The sequence below is a fragment of the Odontesthes bonariensis genome, chromosome 16, assembly GCF_027942865.1.
Source record: "Odontesthes bonariensis isolate fOdoBon6 chromosome 16, fOdoBon6.hap1, whole genome shotgun sequence".
In the NCBI taxonomy this organism is placed as follows: Eukaryota; Metazoa; Chordata; class Actinopteri; order Atheriniformes; family Atherinopsidae; genus Odontesthes; species Odontesthes bonariensis.
In genome coordinates this window covers 35,822,261-35,846,465 of record NC_134521.1, presented here as the reverse complement: position 1 = coordinate 35,846,465, position 24,205 = coordinate 35,822,261, and the positions used below count along the sequence as shown (strand labels likewise).

Below are 24,205 nucleotides of genomic sequence, written 5' to 3'. Positions count from 1 at the left end.
AGAGGAAAAAATTAAGAGACTTACTCTTTTACACCTACTTACATTGCATCTATTATATATGTGTGCCCAAAATATGTGTGCACGTGCATGAACAGGCATTTATTAATATCATACATGTTTCAAATGCTATGTAGAATCTGCATCATGAAAACTATTTCAATATTTGTAGTAGCAGGTTGTTGTTATTGGTGTCTAAATAAAGTTTATTGAAGCTTAAGGGGGAAAAAAACACTATCTGAATTGACCCGGAAGTACTTCGCGTTCGCGACGCACGTTTTCCTCGTGTGGCATCAGCATGCGCAGCGGAGGTCGATGTGAGAGGAGATGTCTGTAGACATGGTGGAGGTCTCGGTGAAATCAGCGGAGCCGCTCCGGCCCGCCGGGATGCTGCAACAGAACCGCGTTTTCCTCGACATCTTCTGGGATTTGGCCAAACCGGACCAGGAGGCCCGGCTGAGGGCGGTGGAGAACCTCATTCAGTACCTGAAAACAGAACACAAGGTGGGACGGACAGCGGCCACCGGCACGGTCCTGCTGGATGTGTTCTTAGAGATCTTCCTGTAGTAGTAATTGTTATTCTCTGGGTTTTATTTAAGTGAAAAAACATAAATAGTGTTGACACCCTAATAAACCTAAGGATCACGACTAGCAAGAAATTTGGGCCTGCTATCTGTGATATTACATTATTACTATAAATATTGGTGTATAAAGAACATACAGTCGTGGAAGAAATACTTAAACATAATCTATTCCTGAAGTCCTACATGTGCTGTCGGTATTAATATAACATTGTTATTAGTTTATTGTATAGTTCAAGTTGCATTTACCAGAGGTGGGGACTTGGACTCGAGACTTGAGACTTGACTTGGACTCGAGTCCCGATTTTGATGACTTGAGACTTGCTTGACTAAATCAAAAAAAGACTTGAGACTACTTGTACTTGAGAGCAAAGACTTGAGACTCTACTTGTACTTGAGAGCAAAGACTTGAGACTCTACTTGGACTTAACCCTCTGGACTCGAGTCAAGTCACATGCAGCAAGCACAAATATTAAAATATTTTTTAAAAGTGTCGCATCAATACTGTAGCAACCAACCAGAAATCCCAGCCGTCAGTGACACCTGAACGCCGCCTGAACTTCACGCCGCCCGCCACGTCACGTCACTACGTCACGTCACTACGTCACGTCACTACGTCACGTCACTACGTCACGTCACTACGTCACGTCACCTTACGCACAGCTAACAGACCAGAGGCTACGAGAGCATGGACCATGTCTGTTCCAGCGATAATTGCGTTTGGGTTAAAGTAATACGAACAGGACAGCAAAGGGCGGAAAGCCATATGCAACGTATGTGGCGTGAAAATCACGGATGGCACCAAAACTACGTCGAACTTCAATCGGCGTTTGGAGAGGGGACACAAAGAAATGTAAGTAACATGGTGAAAAATTTTATTATGGTTTATGGTGAAAACGCGCCTTTTAATAAATAATTTCCAAACCAAACACCCTGAACCATAGGCGGGAGGGAGTGGGGGGGTCCAACGTCTTACAGTAAGCACACGTTTTTATTAAGGCTCGTCCGACAAGGACCCAATTGAAATTGTAATGTTTTTTATTATTATTATTCTTTACCTTTTTCGTGCCCCAATTTCGGCCCTTTCCCGTGCTCAAAAACTCCACAAACTTTGGCAAGTGGTGCGGCCGGATCCAAAATTCGATATTTTTGGTTGCTAGCACACGTTCGACGCAAAATGCCGAAATAGCGCCCCCTACAGACGTTTAAAATTCCCTCTGAATTTGGTGAATTACCGTATGTCGCAAATTCAAAAACTTTATTTGGTCACATCTGGGTGCAGCTGGTTTTGAATGGTGTTTTTTTTTAATGATTTTTTTATGTGCAAGTTTCAGCAAGTTTGTGTAGAAATAAAAGGAGAAATACCTCCCAAAGTCTATTGTCTATTGATTTACAAATGCACTCCTGTTATCAGTCTTGGCTGGATAATTAATGCTAATACACACAAAAAAGATACTAAAGATATCGCCCAATTTTTTTCAATTTCAAATAGCTTTATTGGCACAAGAAGGCAGTGGTTATATTGACGAAACATCTAAACAATATTAATAAAAATAAACAAATGAATAAGTGGCAGAACATTAACAATAAAATATAAATAACTTAATTGAGGCGTGGTCATGATCCGTATTATTTATAATCGATTTGTTAGGACTTGGTTGGGACTCGAAAAAAAAAATCTTAGGACTTGGTTGGGACTCGAAACAAAAATCATAGGACTTGGACTTGACTTGGACTTGAGACCAAAGACTTGAGACTCTACTTGAGACCAAAGACTTGAGACTCTACTTGGACTTGCAACATAGGGACTTTCTCCCACCTCTGGCATTTACTGCCAGTACAATCATCAGCAACAGTGCACAACATTTGGTGATAATGATGTAATAACTTCAGAAACATTTGGTATAGCAAGTGTTGTACCAATTCCTAAGATTTTAGATAATTATATTTTGAATGTAAATAAAAAAGATTAAAAGTAAGTATACCCTAACTTCCTTCCAGCAGTGGTAACAGGATGTGTAATATAGCAGTAAGTTTCTTTAAGAGAAAAGAGGCTGTGGCGACTGCGTGTCATGATAAACTGCTTGCTCTCGGTGCTGCAGGCTGATGAGTTGGAATACACCTTTAAGAGGCTGGTGGATGGACTGGCACACACACGGGAGACAGCGAGACCTGGATTCAGCCTGGCCCTGGGGCAGGTGAGTGGGACGTGGTCAGAAAATAAGAATAAATGTGATCACACACCTGATTTTACGTAAGTCCCTCTGTTGCTGTTACAATGGCCCCGAGTAGTCAAGGCACATACTTCACTCGAATGCAAGGCTCACAAAACCAGCCACCTGTGTGGCGTAAAAGAAAATGTGATTCTTCCAACCAGCCCACTTTCTTCCATTGGTCCCTGGTCCAGTTCTCAAGCTTGTGAGCCGAGTGTAGGCGCTTTCAGTAGACGTGGGACAGCACGGACACCCTGACCTGACGGTGGACATGCAGCTCCATACACAGTAAACCGTGACACACTCTTGTGTTCTAACTACGTCCTGTCAGAACCAGCATGAAGTTTTCCAGCAAATTTGATCTACAATCAGAGATAGTGAAGGGTTGCACCCCCCTCTGATTGGCCCGTGATCAGACCAGTGAAGCACTTTAAGCACCAACACTTTTTCAGTAAGTTTCAGTAAGTAGTGAGTAAGTTAAGTTCAGTAAGTTTGTAGAATTGTGCTTCAAATAAAGAACTTTATTTTGACCAGATTGCTAGTTAATCGTTTACTAGTCAATATTGTCTTTATGGATAGTGATTTAAAAATAAATAAATAAAGTGAACCTGTAAAACTGCGGTGTTAAATACAATGCATTTGAAAATTTGGGTGCATCTAACTTTTGTGCAGGTGCACCTAATAAAAAAAGTTGGGCGCACCAGTGCAAAAAGTTGGTCTAGAGCCCTGCACTGCCAGGTGCCATTGTAATGAGATAATTACAGCTTTCAGCGGTCATCACGTCATTGCTGATCAGTGTATCTATACAGTTCATATGGAGAGTATTCACACCTTCTTTCTTAGTATTTTACTATAAGAAAAAAAGAAAATTTACATTCAGAAGCCCCAACTTAGCTTTGTCAGTGTGGAACAAACTTAAACATCTTAAACAGTCTCAGCACGCTCTGTTTGTGTTTCCTCTATAATTTTTCTCTGATGAAAAAACTGGAGCTGCTGTTATACAACAAGAATAGCATCTGATTAACTGATGAGAAAAAAGAGGTGAACTAATTTCCAGATGTCTTAGAAAAATGACGACAACTTCTGGAAACTTTCAGAATGCGTTTTGTGTATAATGTGAAAGCTTTTAATAAGACAACGAGAGTCTTTAAGCTCGTGTTGGCTGAAGCATGACGCAAGCTTTTCTTTTCTTTTCTTTTTCAGGTATTGAGTGCCTTTGAAGATGTCTCCCTGCAGAGTGTACTCGACAGAATCAAAGAAAAGCACAACTTGCAGGCAGTGAAAAAGGCGAGTTCTGCTGTTCTGGTCTCATTCAGCAGCAAAATCTTTCTGAATGGAATTTTTAAACATCAAAGGTTGTCTCTTTTTTTTTTTTGCCTTTCAGAAACTTGCCAGAAATGCTATGTTTGGAAACCTGTTTGGTGTCCTCGCCCTTCATCAGTCCGGCCGCATCAGTAAAGTAAGAAGGCTGACCACCATTCATCTGATTCACAGGATGCCCTCAGATTGTTTGCTGGATAAACACACTCCTACATGATTTTCGAACAAGCTCGTGAAGCAGCACACATCTTATGATGGCAGACCCAGCACGAGTGAAATGGGTTTTTGTCATGCTTGCATGTAACAGCAGGAAAGAATTGTTGCATGTAAACAACGATGACCAATATCATTCACTTTACATGCCAGTGGTTGTAATTTCTTGGCTCATTTAAGTGCAGTTTTGATCCAACATCCAAGTTGGCGTTCTTTAGGGTCCAGAAGCTCATTTCATCCACATGTTCCCCGGCAGGATTGACAGTGTCCTTGTAAGGACTATTTGGTTTCAGTTGAAATGTTGATACAGACTGATGGCTCCCTCTGTAGCTCGGCCCTAACCTAACAGAAAAAAACTAACCCCAAGGAAAGAATTTCAGAGGGAAGAAATGGGAGCAACTACATATCTCTTTTCCCCGGCCTTCCACTAGCTGAAATGGAGTTTACCTTGGCTTGCTACTTTTATTGTTACTGTTATTGTTATTTTATTGCTAATTTTATCTCAAATTTTTTTTTTTTTATCTGTGATGAAGTTATTCTTATTGCTATTTTATTGATGACTCTCTTAATATGTGATGCAGTTGCTATTGTGAAGCACTTTGGTCAGCTGAGGTTGTTTTAATGTGCTATATAAATACATTTTGAATTGAATTGACAGGCATACACCACACAATCGTATAGAAGAACCAGATATCACATTAACAATAAAGCATTTGTGATGCAAGAGCAAAATCATTTAAATATATAAGGATTATGACTAAGGGCATTAGATTGTGACCTCATTTACAATCTGGGAATTGAGCAGACTACAATCTGCCCCAGGTGGTTGTCCATCATTTGTGTGCAATTGTTTAGGTCTGAGCTCATTCTTATGTGTCTGCAGGAGCCGCAGGTGGTGTTGGGATGTGTGCAGCTCCTCCAGAGTCTCACCCAGCACAAACAACACCTGAAGGACCTGCCCAGTAAGACCATGAGGGACATCCTCACTGAGGTGACGAGTGCTGCCCGGTCACACCTCTGATTATACGTTCCTATGACCATTCAGGTGGTAACTCCATGTCATCTCGCCCATCAGATCCCAGAGGAGGTGTTTGAGGAGGTCCTGCTGAGCGCCCTGCAAGCTGACCTGGCATCAGCCTTCAGCACTCCAGAGCAGCTGCAGCTGCTGCTGGTGGCGCTGCAGCGCTTCCCACAAACTCTCAAACCCAAGAAACTCAAGAAGCTGCTGGGGTCCTCCACCATCATCAACGCTGACAACATCCCCAAGTAAGAGCGCTGTGATCAGCTCTGCTAGCTGTTACACAGACACACACACACTGGTTACTCTTTATCTGCTCTGCATGTGCACGCTAAAATTACAGACAATCTGTACAGCACCCTTCCCTGCTGTGTTTGCTTATTAGCATCTTCTGTGTGAAAAATGTAATCCATTGTCTGGCAGGTTGACAGAGGTGTTGAAAATGGCGGCCTGCTCGGTCAAGAAGGAGTTAGTTCTTCCGCCAGTGGCCCTGGACCTCCTGAAGCTCTCTCTGAAAGAAGACAGCTTCCAGCTCTTCTGGAACAAAGCCATCGTGGAGGGCATGTTTAAGGAGCCGTCAGGGCCAACTCAGTGAGTCCTTACATGGAAGGAAAAAGGCTAAGAGATGTGATTCCAGACCATAGACATGAAAAATCATGTCGACCAGATTCTGCACACTTTGAAACATCAGTCTTTGTGACAGTGGCTGTATTTGAATGATCCATTTCTTCTCATTATATTATCCACTATGTAGAGAGTCAGCCATTTTGTAGCGGTGTTAGAAGTGTCAACTCAAACTTTTTGGTCACTATGTAATGCGCTAAAAACTTGTCATGTAGTAAAACAAAAGTAGTATTAAGAAGCTGTACACTCAATGTTTGACATGTACCATCATGCCTGTAGCCAGGAGCTAATGGAGCATGCTAACTCTAGCTACTACTAGCTAACACTACAGTTTATAGCTCGTTATTGTAGTTTTCTTACCCGTTGAAAATGCCTAATGAGAAAATATTACTCCTAAGACTTCTTAATCATGTAGTGATTTGTTGCTTTTTCTGCCTGAGATGCAGGCCCTGAGAAATTCTTAGTAAAATATGTACAGGAGCCATAATTGAAACTCAAGTTGTTGAGTCTAAACAGATAACATGTTAGGGGTAAGCTGTAATGGAGCTAGCTTTGGGGCCTCAGTGGCTCTAAAACCTGTTGTTGGCAAACAATTGTTTTGAACAGTATTTATTAGTATATTGAACAGTGGAGAACACTGTCACTTCAAAGGGTCTGCCTTTCATGAAGCGTGACTTTTTTTCCCCTTCGATTAGCATTTCATTTCTGTTTCTTTACATCCCGTCATCCTGTCCTTTCTTCATGCCAGTGAATTCCATTCAGCTAACATGTTTTCCTGCTGTCGTCCTGTCTTTGTCCAGTTACCTGAGCTTCCGTCTGCTGGGCTGTGCCCTGCCTCTGCTGTCGTTATCCCAGCTGAAAGAGGTTTTGTCTGGAGAGGTGATGATGCACTACGGAGAACACGTGGTGTCCGCTCAGGTCAGTGATTCAGTGTTGTTGACTACAAAGAGCAGCTTCAGCTGTTCTTTTGGATAAGTTAGGTGAATGTACAACCCTCATGTGATAACTGCAGAGAGGATGATGCTATCAGTTCTCTTATAATGGCCTGTATTTCGGATCCCTGTATGCCAGTGAAATCTAAACCTAAAATGTCTTCCTAATGGAAATTTGTCTGCTAAAGTAATTAGAATATCAGCTCATCTTGAATTTGATGATACGTCTCAAAAAGGTTGGAAAAGTGAACTGTACTAAAAAGAAACAGCAAGAGGAACATGTTGCAACTAGTTAGGAGAATTGGCAACTGGACAGAAGCATAACTGGGTATAAAAAGAGCACCTTTGAGAGGCAGAGTCTCTCAGAAGTAAAGATGGACAAAAGTTCCGTAGTCAGCAAAAAACTGTCTACAAGTTGTGAAGCAGTTTCAGAATAACATTCCTCAAAGTAAAATAGTGAAGACTGATATTTAGTCATCTACAGTACTTTATATTAAAAGATTTAGAGAATTTGGCGTCATTTCTGTGTGCAAGGCTGAGAGTTGGATGATGTGATCCGATGTGTTCAAGATGACATTATTTTTCATCAAAATGTGAGATGTCTCACTTTCAACACCAAAGTTTTTCTATGTTCTTTTTTAGATAGAATATTGGTTTATGTGATTTAAAAAAAAAACTGCATGTTTTTATGTACATCTTACACAGTGTCACAGCTTTTTTTTTGAAAGCAGGGTTGTAAAACAGTTTTTCTCAATCTTCCCTCATATTTTTTCTATTGCAAAATGATTGAGATTGGCAGTTTCCTTTTTATATTTACACATATTTTTTTTAAAGTTACACATTACTGTAAATATATGCAGCATAATTATGAGGAACCACTGCATTCAAGTAGTATCTGAGATGTGTTGGCAGCGGTCTAAACCCTTGTCAGTCCTCTATAGGGGGAACTATGTAGCGGGTGAGTGAACGACAACCTGGCCATAGTCATGTTTTTTCAGTCCTGTTAATTTGTCGAGCTGCAGCAGAACAAGAATTGGTGCATCTTATGGAAGAGGGAGTTTACTGTGAAACTAAATGGCTACAACCAAAGAGTTTTATTGATTTTCCAATCAAATGCGAGTGGTGCAACAGTCCTGTTGCATTCATCAGAAACAGTAAATCTTTACTGTGATAAAATTGTGTCAATGTAACATTTGCACCCCATTCAACAGTGGAGAACACTGTCACTGCAAAGTGTTAGCTATTTAATTTTCCCCCTGAACACACCGGTCTGCGCTAACACAGAGGTCTCAGCTTTGCTAATCTGACATGACGGGAAGTTTAAGCCAATATGAGAACTGTATAAATGGATACCATTGAACTGTAGCGGACAGAAACTCTAAATGTTTGTCATTGGTCGGGGAGCTGTGGCAGTATGCGGTGAAGACTGATCCAAATGAAAATGTTTTAGCCCTAAGCTGAAAGCTTTGAGCCTGGCATGATGGATTCTTGTTATTGTGAATTTCAAGAACGTTTTAATTGCAGCATGTGCATTAACAGGAAGCTCAAACAGACATTTAAAGGTAACGTTAAAGCTATTTTTCATATAAAGTGGTTGCGTTTACGTGCAGTAATGCTTACTGCACCTAAATGAATAAAAAGTAAGTAATTCTACATTTTCACAACGGTGAGCACCATATGTTTTAAACCCAGCGGAGCATATTCCACTTCTGTAGTGGCTTATAAAGCATTAATACATTTTTATGATAGTAAAACAGCTTATTCGTAAAATGTTACTTATTAGAAAGTAGTACCAAAAACCTAAAAGCCTACCTAAAAACAATTAAGTTGCTCTAATTTGATTTGTTGAGGCCGGTGTTTGATTTGCAAATTATTATTATTATGAATATGTAATATTTACAATTATGGAGGCTTCTGTGTCATCCCTCACTTGTCAATATTATTTTCTCCATGTTAGGCGAATTCAATTCCATTCACTTTATTTATATAGTGGCAGTTTGCAATAAATCATCTCAGGGCAATTACAGAGAAAGTATCGTTCAGTATCCGTTTCAGGTCAGTGTAATAGAATATATGAAATGCCAGGTCATATAAGGTTGTCCATCTCAGGAAACCAACAGATCAAATCTTCAGATCTGATTCAATGCACCGTCCTGAGCAGGACTGTAGCGATACACTAATCTCGCGATACAATACGATACATGATATTCACAGACCTGCAAACTCGTCACCTTTTAGCGACAATCGCTTTTTTCCCGACCAATTAGGTCACTTAAGTGAATCGTGTAGATCCGAGGAGTTTTTTTTTTTTTTTTTGGGGGGGGGGGGTCTGGGTGGAAGACAAGTTTTCTTTTTCTCGCGCAAACGAAATGGAAGGCTTGTGAATGCACTATGGATCATTCTTATAACTGACATATTGTATGAACCAATCGGAGTCTCCGTCCGCACTGGCTTCAGAATCTTGAAAGACTCGGTCAGCTGAACTTGCCAAATCCGCTTATTATAAGCGATTTTGGTCGCATCTTTTGGGCTTGTTTCTGGACGCCAATCGCTTATTTGTTGTTCAAGATCTGGCAACACTACCTGCCTTTCGTCGAGAGCGAGTCTGATTCAGAGAAAGTTTAACGACAACGATATGGGATTGTGAGGTAGAATCTTCGAAAAACCGAGGTAAGTCAATCTGTAGCATATGGAGTGACTTATTCTTCCTATTCTTTCTTTCTTTTCTTTTTTTTTTTACACCTCGGTCAGTCACTGTAACGTTATCTACCGCTTGTTAAGCCTAGAGCAAAAGGGCTAATATTATAAGCTGAGAAATACACACAGAGTCGATGCTACATTATCTGTCAGACTCAGGCAGATGGCAGTTTCTTGTCATCTAATATTAACTAGTTGTAATGTCTTAAGCATTGTCTTGAGTGTCAAGCACAGTAAACAAAAAAAAAAAAGTACAGGCGTCAGTATGCCCAATGCGTTGAAACCAAGGCATGTTCACCTTACCTAAAGTTAAGGTTATTTTACCATTTGGCTAACTGCGTAAGCTTATTTCAGGTAGACGTAGGGTTGCTAACTGTCTGGGGGAAATACAGGACACTTAATTGTTGTGGGGTCTATACTATAACACTGTCTTTGGTGCAATTTCCTACACTTTAACCAAATTGTGTCCCGCTTCAGTTCAATACGGAACCGTAGTTTTGTTTATAAAAATGGGCTACGGGTCGATTCCGTATTTCTAGGACGGTAGCCAACCCTACGTAGGACCTATGCTATAGCCCTAACGTTAACCATCAGTTCTGTCCTGATGTTCCGAGATATGGCTACTCTTCGTTTGGGTATTTGTGAGACCGTTTTAAACGTACTTAAATAGGCTATGTGTTTTTACACATCCCCAGGTCCACGTAAATGACGCATCCGCCTCACTATGGAGGTTGTCGTGTCAATTCGTGCATTAATATCTCCCAGACATTCTAGGCTACATTTTGCAGTCAAGTTCTGTCGTTTGAAATAATTTCATTGCATTTTTCGCGACAACCTCGTAATGACGCCACGACAGCCCAGAATTAGAGTAGCCTTATATCTCAAAACATCAAACAGTCCTTGGTCTGCTGAGATGGGCTAACTTATTGTTATTTCCCATTTCAGAATGAGGGAGCTTAATGAGGAGGACTCCTTATACATAGCAGATCTAGATTCAGCAGGGAGGTTCAAGTGGAGCTGGGGATGGCTCAAGGTTGAAGTTCAGCAGGTAGTGCAGGGAGTTGTGCATAAACTGCCATTGTCACTATACTTCAAGAAAATAGATAAGGGAGGACATGCCAGATGTACTTTATGTACCAAAGAAATAAATTATGCCAAGAAGGGGGTGCATGCCCTAACTTCCCACTGTGCCTCAGCCAAACACCAAGAAAAGGTGTTTACCATATTGACAACAAGAAGTATTTGTAGTCGTCCTGAAAATGCTGTTCCGGAGACGCAGGGACCAGAAGGTCGGTAGGTCACGGTAGGTCACGGTAGACTGTCACCTTTTTTTCTCTGACGAGTTTGCAGGTCTGTATTCAGCCAACGATACGATTCGATACACTTACATCGGCGGCACTGTAACACCATTCAAAAGATATCTGTTGGAACAGGGAAACACAAGTTAATGACCACAATAATATCACATATACACAAAGAGAGTAAAGTGAGGAAAGGTGTGACAGATGAGGCCCCCCAGCAGTCTAGGCCTATAGCAGCTTAACTATGGGATGTTTCAGGATTACCTGAGCCATCCCTATTCAAGGTAAACACAAGAAACTTGTGCTAACGAAAAAATAAATAAATAATAAAATAAAGGACCAGACTCAGTGAGTAATTCCCTATACTCCCTATAGAGATCTGCTCCTCACACCACAACAACCATCTTTTTACAGCCACAAGCTACCTCAGCCTCTCACCAACTGCACACCAGTCACAGCGGGGTGGGGATGCAAACCCTGGTTCGGGTAGGGGGAGAAATAAAAGAGGTAAGATAAGCGGGAATGGGATTCAAACCCTGGTTCGGGTAGGGGGTAATGAAAGTATAGAGGGTGCCAGAGGTGGAGGCAGGACAAGACACACTAGCAGATTCAGCAGACAAATTCACCTAAACAGTCCTATAATCACTAAAAATACCAGCAAAAACAAAGCCATTCAACTCACTCTCACCAACTGCACACCAGTCACAGCGGGGTGGGGATGCAAACCCTGGTTCGGGTAGGGGGAGAAATAAAAGAGGTAAGATAGGCGGGAATGGGATTCAAACCCTGATTCGGGTAGGGGGTAATGAAAGTATAGAGGGTGCCAGAGGTGGAGGCAGGACAAGACACACTAGCAGACACACTAGCAGATTCAACAGACCTAACTATAAGCTTTATAAAAAAGGAAAGTTTTAAGCCTGGTCTTAAAAGTGGAAAGGGTGTCTGCTTCCTGGACATTTACTGGCAGCTTATTCCACAAGAGAGGGGCCTGGTAACTGAAGGCTCTGCCTCCCATTCTACTTTTAGAAACTCTGGGAACCTCAAGTAAACCTGCAGTTTGGGAACGAAGTGCTCTGTTAGGAAAATATCTTACAATGAGATCTTTAAAATATGATGGAGCTCGGTCATTAAGAGCTTTATATGTAAGGAGAAGAATCTTAAATTCTATTCTGAATTTAACAGGGAGCCAATGAAGAGAAGCTAAAACTGGAGAAATATGATCTCTCCTGTTAGTTCTCATCAGAACTCTGGCTGCAGCATTTTGGATCAACTGAAGGCTTTTCAGAGAATATGTGGGACAGCCCAATAATAAAGAATTACAGTAATCCAATCTTGAAGTAACAAATGCATGGACTAGTTTTTCTGCATCACTCTGAGACAAGATGTTCCTGATTTTAACAATATTACGAAGATGAAAGAAGGCAGTCCTAGAAACCTGTTTTATATGCGAGTCAAATGATAAGTTCTGGTCAAAAATAACTCCAAGGTTCCTCACTGTAGAACTAGAAGCCAAGGAAATACCATCTAGAGTAACTATATAGCTAGACAATTTCTCCCTGAAACGCTCAGGTCCAAAGATAACGACTTCAGTTTTGTCTGAATTTAGAAGCAGACAGTTCTGAGTCATCCAGGTCTTTATGTCTTTAAGACATGCTTGTAGTCTGACCAACCTATTGGGTTCATCTGGTTTTATAGATAAGTACAGCTGAGTATCATCAGCATAGCAATGGAAATTTATGCCATGCTGTCTAATAATGTTACCTAATGGAAGCATGTATAAAGTGAAAAGAATCGGTCCAAGCACAGAACCCTGGGGAACTCCATGACTTACTCTGGTGTGTGAGGAAGATTCTTCATTTACAAGAACACACTGAAATCTATCAGATAAATATGACTTAAACCAGCCTAATGCAGTTCCTTTAATCCCAATAACATGTTCAAGTCTCTTTAATAAGATACTGTGATCGACCGTATCAAATGCAGCACTGAGATCCAACAGGACAAGCACAGACACAAGTCCGCTATCAGAGGCTAAGAGGAGATCATTGGTAACTTTCAGCAGTGCAGTTTCTGTGCTATGATGCACTCTGAAACTCTTCAAACAGATTATTTCTGTGTAAGTGATCACAAAGCTGAGCTGCAACTATTTTTTCAAGAACTTTAGACATAAAAGGGAGATTGGATATAGGTCTATAATGAGCCAACACTTCTGAATCAAGAGTAGGTTTTTTAAGTAAAGGTTTAATTACAGCAACCTTAAAAGTCTGAGGTACATATCCTGTCAACAAAGACAGATTGATCAAATCCAATATGGAAGTGTCAATTAATGGGAAAACCTCCTTGAACAGTCTGGTTGGGATTTGGTCTAAAACACAAGTTGATGGTTTAGAAGAGACTATTGCTGTTGTTAGTTCAGAGAGATCGACTGGGCAGAAGCCATCTAAATATAAATCAGGTTCTAAAGATGCTTCTAAAGCTGCTGTACTTGATGATACATCACTGATAATAGTGCGAAGGACTCCATCAATCTTCTCTCTGATAGAAACAATTTTATTAATAAAGAAGCTCATGAAATCATCACTGCTGAGAGTTAAAGGAATAACTGGCTCAGCAGAGCTCGGACTCTTAGTCAGACTGGCTACAGTGCTGAAAAGAAACCTGGGATTATTCTTATTCTCTTCTATCAATGATGAATAATAAGCAGTTCTAGCTTTACGAAGGGCTTTCTTATACGTTATTAAACTATCTTTCCGGACTAACTGAGACTCTTCTAAATTAGAGGAACGCCACTGTCTCTCCAGCTTTCTTGCAGTCTGCTTTAAAGAACGCAGCTGTGAATTATACCAAGGAGCCAACCTCTTCTGACTGATTACCTTCCTTTTCAGAGGGGCAACATTGTCCAGTGCTGTACGCATTGAAACTATAGTGCTGTCAACAAGAGAGTCAAGTGCTGCTGGAGTAAAGTTTAGGTAGTCGTCCTCTGTCTTATCTGCACATGGCAGTGAAGAAAAGGATGATGGAATTAATTCTTTAAATCTGGTTACAGCATCCTCTGATAGACACCTTCTATATGTAAATTTCTTCTCAGAAACTGTATAGTCAAGTAATGTAAACTCAAAGGTTATCAGAAAATGGTCAGATAAGACAGGGTTATGAGGGAACACTGTTAACTGTTCACTCTCAATGCCATAAGTCAGCACAAGATCAAGGGTGTGATTAAGGCAGTGAGTCGGTCCGTGAACACTCTGAGAAAATCCAATAGAGTCCAATATAGAATTAAAGTTCATATTCAGGCTGTCATTTTCAACATCTACATGAATATTAAAGTCACCCACTACAATGACTTTATCTGTACTCAGCACTAACTGGGATAAAAACTCTGAGAATTCAGACAGAAACTCAGAATAAGGGCCAAGTGGACGATACACAACAACAAACACAAGAGGTTTCTGGGATTTCCACTTTGCGTGGGAAAAACTGAGAATCAGAGATTCAAAAGAGCTCAAACTAATCTTGGGTCTGGGACTGATTAGTAACCTCGTTGACCTCGTCTGCATCCAGGGATTCAACTGGTACCTCATTTCTGAAATTTGGCCCAAGGGGTCCAAAGATATGAGCAAAAATGCATTTCTGCTGCATATAGCGCCACCTATAGGCCAGACGTCACCAAACTTCTTGTCCCTCTTACAGTAGGGGTCTTGAGTCTGTGTTAGAAGTTTGACGTTGTAACACCAAATGGTTGCCAAGATATGGCCTCACTTCTGCTTTGGCGGCGTCAACCTCGAGTTTGATTGGATTTTATGGAAAATCGGAAGCCTAATTACAAATTCCACATGATAACTTTTGTGCGGCTTGGTCTGAAGATTCTATGTGCCAAGTTTCGTGGAGATCGGACAATCTGCGTGGCCTGAAATGCTTTTTTAAGCTTTTTGATTAAATTCAAAATGGCGGAACATGTAGGCATAGGTAAATGACGTCATAGGGTGCGTTGGACTTGACATGATCCAAGGATTCCAATGATGCCTCATTTGTGAAATTTGGACCAAGTAGTCCAAAGTTATTAGGCTGAATGCACTTTGAAATTTGGCGTGTTGGTGGCGCTAGAGAGTAAGGTCTTGGGCCATGAAATTTCTTGACTTTGGCTTTGGCACTTGGCTGATTACGTGTGCTAAATTTCACAACTTTCTCGCATTGCGTTAATGGGGCTGCTATAGATAGCGCCACCTATAGGCCAGACGTCACCAAACTTCTTGTGCCTCTTACAGTAGGGGTCTTGAGTGTGTGTTAGAAGTTTGACGTCATAACATCAAATGGTTGCCAAGATATGGCCTCACTTCCGCTTTGGCGGCGTCAACCTCGAGTTTGATTGGGTTTTATGGAAAATCGGAAGCCTAATTAAAAATTCCACATGATAACTTTTTTGAGGCTTGGACTGAAGATTCTATGTGCCAAGTTTCGTGGAGATTGGACAATCTGCGTGGCCTGAAATGCTTTTTTAAGCTTTATGATTAAATTCAAAATGGCGGACATTGTAGGCATAGGCCAATGACGTCATAGGGTGCGTTGGACTCATCATGATCCAAGGATTCCAGCAATACCTCATTTGTGAAATTTGGACCAAGTAATCCAAAGTTATGCATTTGGATGCACTTTGAACTTTGACGTGTTGGTGGCGCTAGAGAGTAAGCTCTTGGGGCATGAAATTTCTTGACTTTGGCTTTGGCACTTGGCTGATTACGTGTGCCAAATTTCACAACTTTCTAGCATTGCGTTAATGGGCTGCCATAGATAGCGCCACCTATAGGCCAAACATCACCAAACTTCTTGTGCCTCTTACAGTTGGGGTCTTGAGTCTGTGTTAGAAGTTTGACGTCATAACACTAAATGGTTGCCAAGATAAGGCCTCACTTCCGCTTTGGCGGCATCAAACTCGAATTTGATTGGCTTTTATGGAAAATTGGAATACTAATTAAGAAATTCCACACAATAACTTTTGTGAGGCTTGATCTGAAGATTCTATGTGCCAAGTTTCGTGGAGATCGGACAATCTGCGTGGCCTGAAATGCTTTTTTATGCTTTTTGTTTAAATTCAAAATGGCGGAAATTGTAGGAATAGGCCAATGATGTCATAGGGTGCGTTAGACTTGTCATGATCGAAGGATTCCAATGATGTCTCATTTGTGAAATTTGGACCAAGTAGTCCAAAGATATGAGCAAAAATGTATTTCTGCTGCATATAGCGCCACCTATAGGCCAGACGTCACCAAACTTCTTGGGCCACTTACCGTAGTGGTCTTGAGTGTGTGTTTGAAGTTTGACGTCATAACATCAAACGGTTGCCAAGATATGGCCTCACTTCCGCTTTGGCGGCGTCAACCTCGAGTTTGATTGGCTTTTATGCTAAATCGAAAGCCTAATTAAAAATTCCACGTGATAACTTTTGTGCGGCTTGGTCTGAAGATTCTATGTGCCAAGTTTCGTGGAGATCGGACAATCTGCGTGGCCTGAAATGCTTTTTTAAGCTTTTTGATTTAAATTCAAAATGGCGGACATTGTAGGCATAGGCCAATGACGTCATTGGTGCGTTGGACTCGTCATGATCCAAGGATTCCAGCAACACCTCATTTGTGATATTTGGACCAAGTAGTCCAAAGTTATGCATTTGGATGCACTTTGAACTTTGACGTGTTGGTGGCGCTAGTGAGTAAGCACTTGGGCCATGAAATTTCTTGACTTTGGCTTTGGCACTTGGCTGATTACGTGTGCCAAATTTCACAACTTTTTACCATAGCGTTCATGGGGCTGCCATAGACTTCAATTGCAGCGGAAACGGATCAATAATAAATATAGCTGCAAGCAGCGATGTGGGGGTCCTAGCAGAACGGCCCAATAGGCAAGGCTTGGGCTTCTTAGGAAGGGGTCGTGAGTCCATGCACCAAGTTTGGCATTGATACAACAATGCATCGCAGAGATTTGGCCAAATGTCCCGTTTGCGCGTCGGCGTAGAGTTTGATTGGCTGCCGCGGTTAAACGGAAGTGTAATAAAAAAATCCACATGATAACTTATGTGCGGCTTGGTCTGAAGATTCTATGGGCCAAGTCCCGTGGAGATTAGACAATCTCAGTGGCCTTAAATGCTTTTTGAAGGTTTTTGATTAAATTCAAAATGGCGGACAATCCAAGATGGCGCAAATGACGTCATTAAGTGTGTTGACCTCGACCTTATCCAGGGATTCTACTGGTACCTCATTTGTGAAATGTGGACCAAGGGGTCCAAAGATATGAGCAAAAATGCATTTTGGCTACATATAGCGCCACCTATAGGCCGAACGTCACCAAACTTGTTGGGCCTCTTACCATCTTGGTCTTAAATCTGTGTTATAAGTTTGACATCATAACATCAAATGGTTGCCAAGATATGGCCTCACTTCCGGTTTGGGGGCGTCAACCTCAAGTTTGATTGGCTTTTATGGAAAAATGGAAGCCTAATTAAAAATTCCCTTGGATAACTTTTGTGCGGCTTGGTCTTAAGAATGTATGTGCCAAGTTTCGTGAAAATTGTACAAACTCTGTGACCTGAAATGCTTTTTTAAGCTTTTTGATAAAATTCAAAATGGCGGAAAATCTAGGCACACGCAAATTGACGTCATAGGGTGCGTTGGACTCGTCATGATCCAAGGATTCCAGGGATGCCTCATTTGTGAAATTTGGACCATGTAGTCCAAAGTTATTAGGCTGAATGTACTTTGAACTTTGGCGTGTTGGTGGCGCTAGAGAGTACGCACTTGGGCCATGAAATTTCTTGAGTTTTAATTTGGCACTTGGCTGATTGCGTGTGCCAAATTTCACAACTTTTTACCATAGCGTTCAGGGGGCTGCCATAGACTTCAATTGCAGCGGAAACGGAAAAATAATAATAATAGGAAAAGCTACTAATCCAATGGGTTCCTGCAGCTTCGCTGCTAGGACCCCCAAATATAGCTGCAAGCATTAATGTGGGGGTCCTAGCAGAATGGCACAATAGGCAAGGCTTGGGCTACTCAGGAATGCGTTGTGAGTCCATGCAACAAGTTTGGCATTGATACATCAATGCATCGCAGAGATACGGCCAAATGTCTCGTTTGCGCATTGGCATAGAGTTTGATTGGCTGTCGCGGTTAAACGGAAGTGAAATAAAAAAATTCACATGATAACTTATGTGCGGCTTGGTCTGAAGATTCTATTTGCCAAGTTCCGTTGAGATTGGACAATCTCAGTGGCCTGAAATGCTTTTTGAAGGTTTTCGATTAAATTCAAAATGGCGGACAATCCAAGATGGCGCTCATGACGTCATGATGTGCATTGACCTTGGCTGCATCCAGGGATTCCATTGGTACCTCATTTGTGACATTTGGACCAAGTGGTCCAAAGTAATGGGCAAAAATGCATTTTGGCTACATATAGCGCCACCTATAGGCCAAACATCACCAAACTTCGTTGGCCTCTTACCATCTTGGTCTTGAGTCTGTGTTATAAGTTTGACGTCATAACATCAAATGGTTGCCAAGATATGGCCTCACTTCCGGTTTGGGGGCGTCAACCTCGAGTTTGATTGGGTTTTATGGAAAATCGGAAGCCTAATTAAAAATTCCACACGATAACTTTTGTGCGGCTTGGTCTGAAGAGTCTATATGCCAAGTTTCGTGAAGATTTGACAATCTGTGTGACCTTAAATGCTTTTTTAAGCTTTTTGATTAAATTCAAAATGGCGGAAAATCTAGGCATACGCAAAATGACGTCATAAGGTGCGTTGGACTCGTCATGATCCTAGGATTCCAACGATGCCTCATTTGTGAAATTTGGACCAAGTAGTCAAACGTTATTAGACTGAATGCACTTTGAACTTTGGCGTGTTGGTGGCGCTAGAGAGTAAGCTCTTGGGCCATGAAAATTCTTGAGTTTGTGATTGGCACTTGGCTAATTACGTGTGCCAAATTTCACAACTTTTTACCATAGCGTTCATGGGGCTGCCATAGACTTACATTGCAGCAGAAATTGAAGAATAAATATAGCTGCAAGCAGCGATGTGGGGGTCCTAGCAGAATGGCACAATAGGGAAGGCTTGGGCCGCTCAGGAAGGCGTCGTGAGTCCATGCACCAAGTTTGGCATCGATACATCAATGCATCGCAGAGATACGGCCAAATGTCCCATTTGCGCGTCGGCATGGAGTTTGATTGGCTGCCGCGGTTACACGGAAGTGAAATAAAAAAATCCACCTAATATCTTATGTGCGGCTTGGTCTGAAGATTCTATGTGCCAAGTCTCGTGGAGATTGGACAATCTTAGTGGCCTGAAATGCGTTTTTAAGGTTTTTGATTAAATGCAAAATGGCGGACAATCCAAGATGGCGCAAATGACGTCATTAAGTGTGTTGACCTCGTCCTTATCCAGGGATTCTACTGGTACCTCATTTGTGAAATGTGGACCAAGGGGTCTAAAGATATGAGCAAAAATGCATTTTTGCTACATATAGCGCCACCTATAGGCCAAACGTCACCAAACTTCATGGGCCTCTTACCTTAGCAGTCTTGAGTCTGTGTTATAAGTTTGACGTCATGATATCAAATGGTTGCCAAGATATGACCTCACTTCCGGTTTGGGGGCGTCAACCTCGAGTTTGATTGGCTTTTATGGAAAAATTGAAGCCTAATTAAAAATTCCACACGATAACTTTTGTGCGGCTTGGTCTTAAGAGTCTTTGTGCCAAGTTTCGTGATAATTGGACAATCTCTGTGACCTGAAATGTTTTTTTAAGCTTTTTGATAAAATTCAAAATGGCGGAAAATCTAGGCATACGCAAATTGACGTCATAGGGTGCGTTGGACTCGTCATGATCCAAGGATTCCAACGGTGACTCATTTGTGAAATTTGGACCAAGTAGTCCAAAGTTATTAGGCTGAATGCACTTTGAACTTTGGCGTGTTGGTGGCGCTAGAGAGTAAGCTCTTGGGCCATGAAATTTCTTGACTTTGGTTTTGGCACTTGGCTGATTACGTGTGCCAAATTTCACAACTTTTTACCATAGCGTTAATGGGGCTGCCATAGACTTCAATTGCAGAAGAAAGTAGAGGAATAAATATAGCTGCAAGCAGCAATGTGGGGGTCCTAGCAGAATGGCACAATAGGGAAGGCTTGTGCCGCTCAGGAAGGCGTCGTGAGTCCATGCACCAAGTTTAGCATCTATATATCAATGCATCGCAGAGATACGGCCAAATGTCCCATTTGCGCGTCGGCATGGAGTTTGATTGGCTGCCGCGGTTACACGGAAGTGAAATAAAAAAATCCACATAATAACTTATGTGCGGCTTGGTCTGAAGATTCTATGTGCCAAGTCTCTTGGAGATTGGACAATTTTAGTGGCCTGAAATGCGTTTTGAAGGTTTTTGATTAAATTCAAAATGGCGGACAATCCAAGATGGCGCAAATGACGTCATTAAGTGTGTTGACCTCGTCCTTATCCAGGGATTCTACTGGTACCTCATTTGTGAAATGTGGACCAAGTGGTCCAAAGATATGGGCAAAAATGCATTTTGGCTACATATAGCGCCACCTATAGGCCGAACGTCACCAAACTTCTTGGGCCTCTTATCTTTGCAGTCTTGAGTCTGTGTTATAAGTTTGACGTCATAACATCAAATGGTTGCCAAGATATGACCTCACTTCCGGTTTGGGAGCGTCAACCTCGAGTTTGATTGGCTTTTAGGGAAAAATGGAAGCCTAATTAAAAATTCCACATGATAACTTTTGTGCGGCTTGGACTTAAGAGTCTATGTGCCAAGTTTCGTGATAATTGGACAATCTCTGTGACCTGAAATGCTTTTTTAAGCTTTTTGATAAAATTCAAAATGGCGGAAAATCTAAGTATACGCAAATTGACGTCATAGGGTGCGTTGGACTCGTCATGATCCAAGGATTCCAATGATGTCTTGTTTGTGAAATTTGGGCCAAGAATTCAAAAGTTATTAGGCTGAATGCACTTTGAACTTTGGTGTGTTGGTGGCGCTAGAGAGTAGACTCTTGGGCCATGAAAATTCTTGAGTTTGTGATTGGCACTTGGCTAATTACGTGTGCCAAATTTCACAACTTTTTACCATAGCGTTCATGGGGCTGCCATAGACTTCAATTGCAGCAGAAAGTAGAGGAATAATAATAATAATAAATATAGCTGCAAGCAGCAATGTGGGGGTCCTAGCAGAATGGCACAATAGGGAAGGCTTGGAACGCTCAGGAAGGCGTCGTGAGTCCATGCACCAAGTTTGGCATCGATACATCAATGCATCACATAGATACGGCCAAATGTCCCATTTGTGCATCGGCATGGAGTTTGATTGGCTGCCGCAGTTACAGGGAAGTTAAATAAAAAAATCCATATAATAACTTATGTGCGGCATGGTCTGAAGATTATATGTGCCAAGTCCCGTGGAGATTGGACAATCTTAGTGGCCTGAAATGCGTTTTGAAGGTTTTTGATTAAATTCAAAATGGCGGACAATCCAAGATGGCGCAGATGACGTCATTAAGTGTGTTGACCTCGTCCTGATCCAGGGATTCCACTGGTACCTCATTTGTGAAATGTGGACCAAGGGGTCCAAAGATATGAGCAAAAATGCATTTTTGCTACATATAGCGCCACCTATAGGCCAAACGTCACCAAACTTCTTGGGCCTCTTACTTTAGCAGTCTTGAGTGTGTGTTATTAGTTTGACGTCATGATATCAAATGGTTGCCAAGATATGACCTCACTTCCGGTTTGGGGGCGTCAACCTCGAGTTTGATTGGCTTTTATGGAAAAATGGAAGCCTAATTAAAAATTTCACACGATAACTTTTGTGCGGCTTGGTCTTAAGAGTCTATGTGCCAAGTTTCGTGATAATTGGACAATCTCTGTGACCTGAAATGCTTTTTTAAGCTTTTTGATAAAATTCAAAATGGCGGAAAATCTAAGTATACGCAAATTGACGTCATAGGGTGCGTTGGACTCGTCATGATCCAAGGATTCCAACGATGCCTCATTTGTGAAATTTGGACCAAGTAGTCCAAAGTTATTAGGCTTAATGCACGTTGAACTTTGACGTGTTGGTGGCGCTAGAGAGTAAGCTCTTGGGGCATGAATATTCTTGACTTTGGCTTTGGCACTTGGCTGATTACGTGTGCCAAATTTCACAACTTTCTCGCATAGCGTTCATGGGGCTGCCATAGACTTCAATTGCAGCAGAAACGGATCAATAATAATAAGAAAAGCTACTAACACAATGGGTTCCTGCAGCTTCGCTGCTAGGACCCCCAAATATAGCTGCAAGCAGCGATGTGGGGGTCCTAGCAGAATGGCCCAATAGGCAAGGCTTGGGCTGCTCAGGAAGGCGTCGTGAGTCCATGCACCAAGTTTGGCATCGATACATCAATGCATCGCAGAGATACGGCCAAATGTCCCATTTGCGCGTCGGCATGGAGTTTGATTGGCTGCCGCGGTTACACGGAAGTTAAATAAAAAAATCCACATAATAACTTATGTGCGGCTTGGTCTGAAGATTCTATGTGCCAAGTCTCGTGGAGATTGGACAATCTTAGTGGCCTGAAATGCGTTTTGAAGGTTTTTGATTAAATTCAAAATGGCGGACAATCCAAGATGGCGCAGATGACGTCATTAAGTGTGTTGACCTCGACCTTATCCAGGGATTCTATTGATACCTCATTTGTGAAATTTGGACCAAGGGGTCCAAAGATATGAGCAAAAATGCATTTCTGCTACATATAGCGCCACCTATAGGCCGAACGTCACCAAACTTCTTGGGCCTCTTACCTTAGCAGTCTTGAGTCTGTGTGATAAGTTTGACGTCATGATATCAAATGGTTGCCAAGATATGACCTCACTTCCGGTTTGGGGGCGTCAACCTCAAGTTTGATTGGCTTTTAAGGAAAAATGGAAGCCTAATTAAAAATTCCACACGATAACTTTTGTGCGGCTTGGTCTTAAGAGTCTATGTGCCAAGTTTCGTGATACTTGGACAATCTCTGTGACCTGAAATGCTTTTTTAAGCTTTTTGATAAAATTCAAAATGGCGGAAAATCTAAGTATACGCAAATTGACGTCATAGGGTGCGTTGGACTCGTCATGATCCAAGGATTCCAACGATGCCTCATTTGTGAAATTTGGACCAAGTAGTCCAAAGTTATTAGGCTGAATGCACTTTGAACTTTGGCGTGTTGGTGGCGCTAGAGAGTAAGCTCTTGGGGCATGAAATTTCTTGACTTTGGCTTTGGCACTTGGCTGATTACGTGTGCCAAATTTCACAACTTTTTACCATAGCGTTCATGGGGCTGCCATAGACTTCAATTGCAGCGGAAAGTAGATCAATAATAAATATAGCTGCAAGCAGCGATGTGGGGGTCCTAGCAGAATGGCCCAATAGGGAAGGCTTGGGCCACTCAGGAAGGCGTCGTGAGTCCATGCACCAAGTTTGGCATCGATACATCAATGCATCGCAGAGATACGGCCAAATGTCCCATTTGCGCGTCGGCATGGAGTTTGATTGGCTGCCGCGGTTACACGGAAGTTAAATAAAAAAATCCACCTAATAACTTATGTGCGGCTTGGTCTGAAGATTCTATGTGCCAAGTTTCGTGGAGATTGGACAATCTTAGTTGCCTGAAATGCGTTTTGAAGGTTTTTAATTAAATTCAAAATGGCGGACAATCCAAGATGGCGCAAATAACGTCATTGAGTGTGTTGACCTCGACCTTATCCAGGGATTCCATTGGTACCTCATTTATGAAATTTAGACCAAGGGGTCCAAAGATATGGGCAAAAATGCATTTTGGCTACATATAGCGCCATCTATAGGCCGAACGTCACCAAACTTCTTGGGCCTCTTACCTTAGCAGTCTTGAGTCTGTGTTATAAGTTTGACGTCATAACATCAAATGGTCGCCAAGATATGACCTCACTTCCGGTTTGGGGGCGTCAACCTCGAGTTTGATTGGCTTTTATGGAAAAATGGAAGCCTAATTAAAAATTCCACACGATAACTTTTGTGCGGCTTGGTCTTAAGAGTCTATGTGCCAAGTTTCGTGATACTTGGACAATCTGTGTGACCTGAAATGCTTTTTTAAGCTTTTTGATAAAATTCAAAATGGCGGAAAATCTAAGCATACGCAAATTGACGTCATAGGGTGCGTTGGACTCGTCATGATCCAAGGATTCCAACGATGCCTCACTTGTGAAATTTGGACAAAGTAGTCCAAAGTTATTAGGCTGAATGCACTTTGAAC

The 24,205-nt window shown here is 41.7% G+C and overlaps 1 protein-coding gene across 1 annotated transcript in view; it reads left to right on the top strand.

The window, feature by feature from the left end:
- The first annotated feature begins 260 nt into the window (after positions 1-260).
- mybbp1a (MYB binding protein (P160) 1a) overlaps positions 261-24,205 on the top strand; it is a 72,790-nt gene continuing 48,845 nt past the window's right edge. Inside the window, exons 1-8 of the mRNA XM_075486972.1 lie at positions 261-501; positions 2,681-2,776; positions 3,995-4,078; positions 4,176-4,250; positions 5,208-5,315; positions 5,400-5,590; positions 5,766-5,933; positions 6,767-6,884. Coding sequence (XP_075343087.1) covers positions 325-501; positions 2,681-2,776; positions 3,995-4,078; positions 4,176-4,250; positions 5,208-5,315; positions 5,400-5,590; positions 5,766-5,933; positions 6,767-6,884 — 1,017 coding nt within the window. The 5' untranslated portion in view covers positions 261-324. The remainder of the gene's footprint in view (positions 502-2,680; positions 2,777-3,994; positions 4,079-4,175; positions 4,251-5,207; positions 5,316-5,399; positions 5,591-5,765; positions 5,934-6,766; positions 6,885-24,205) is intronic.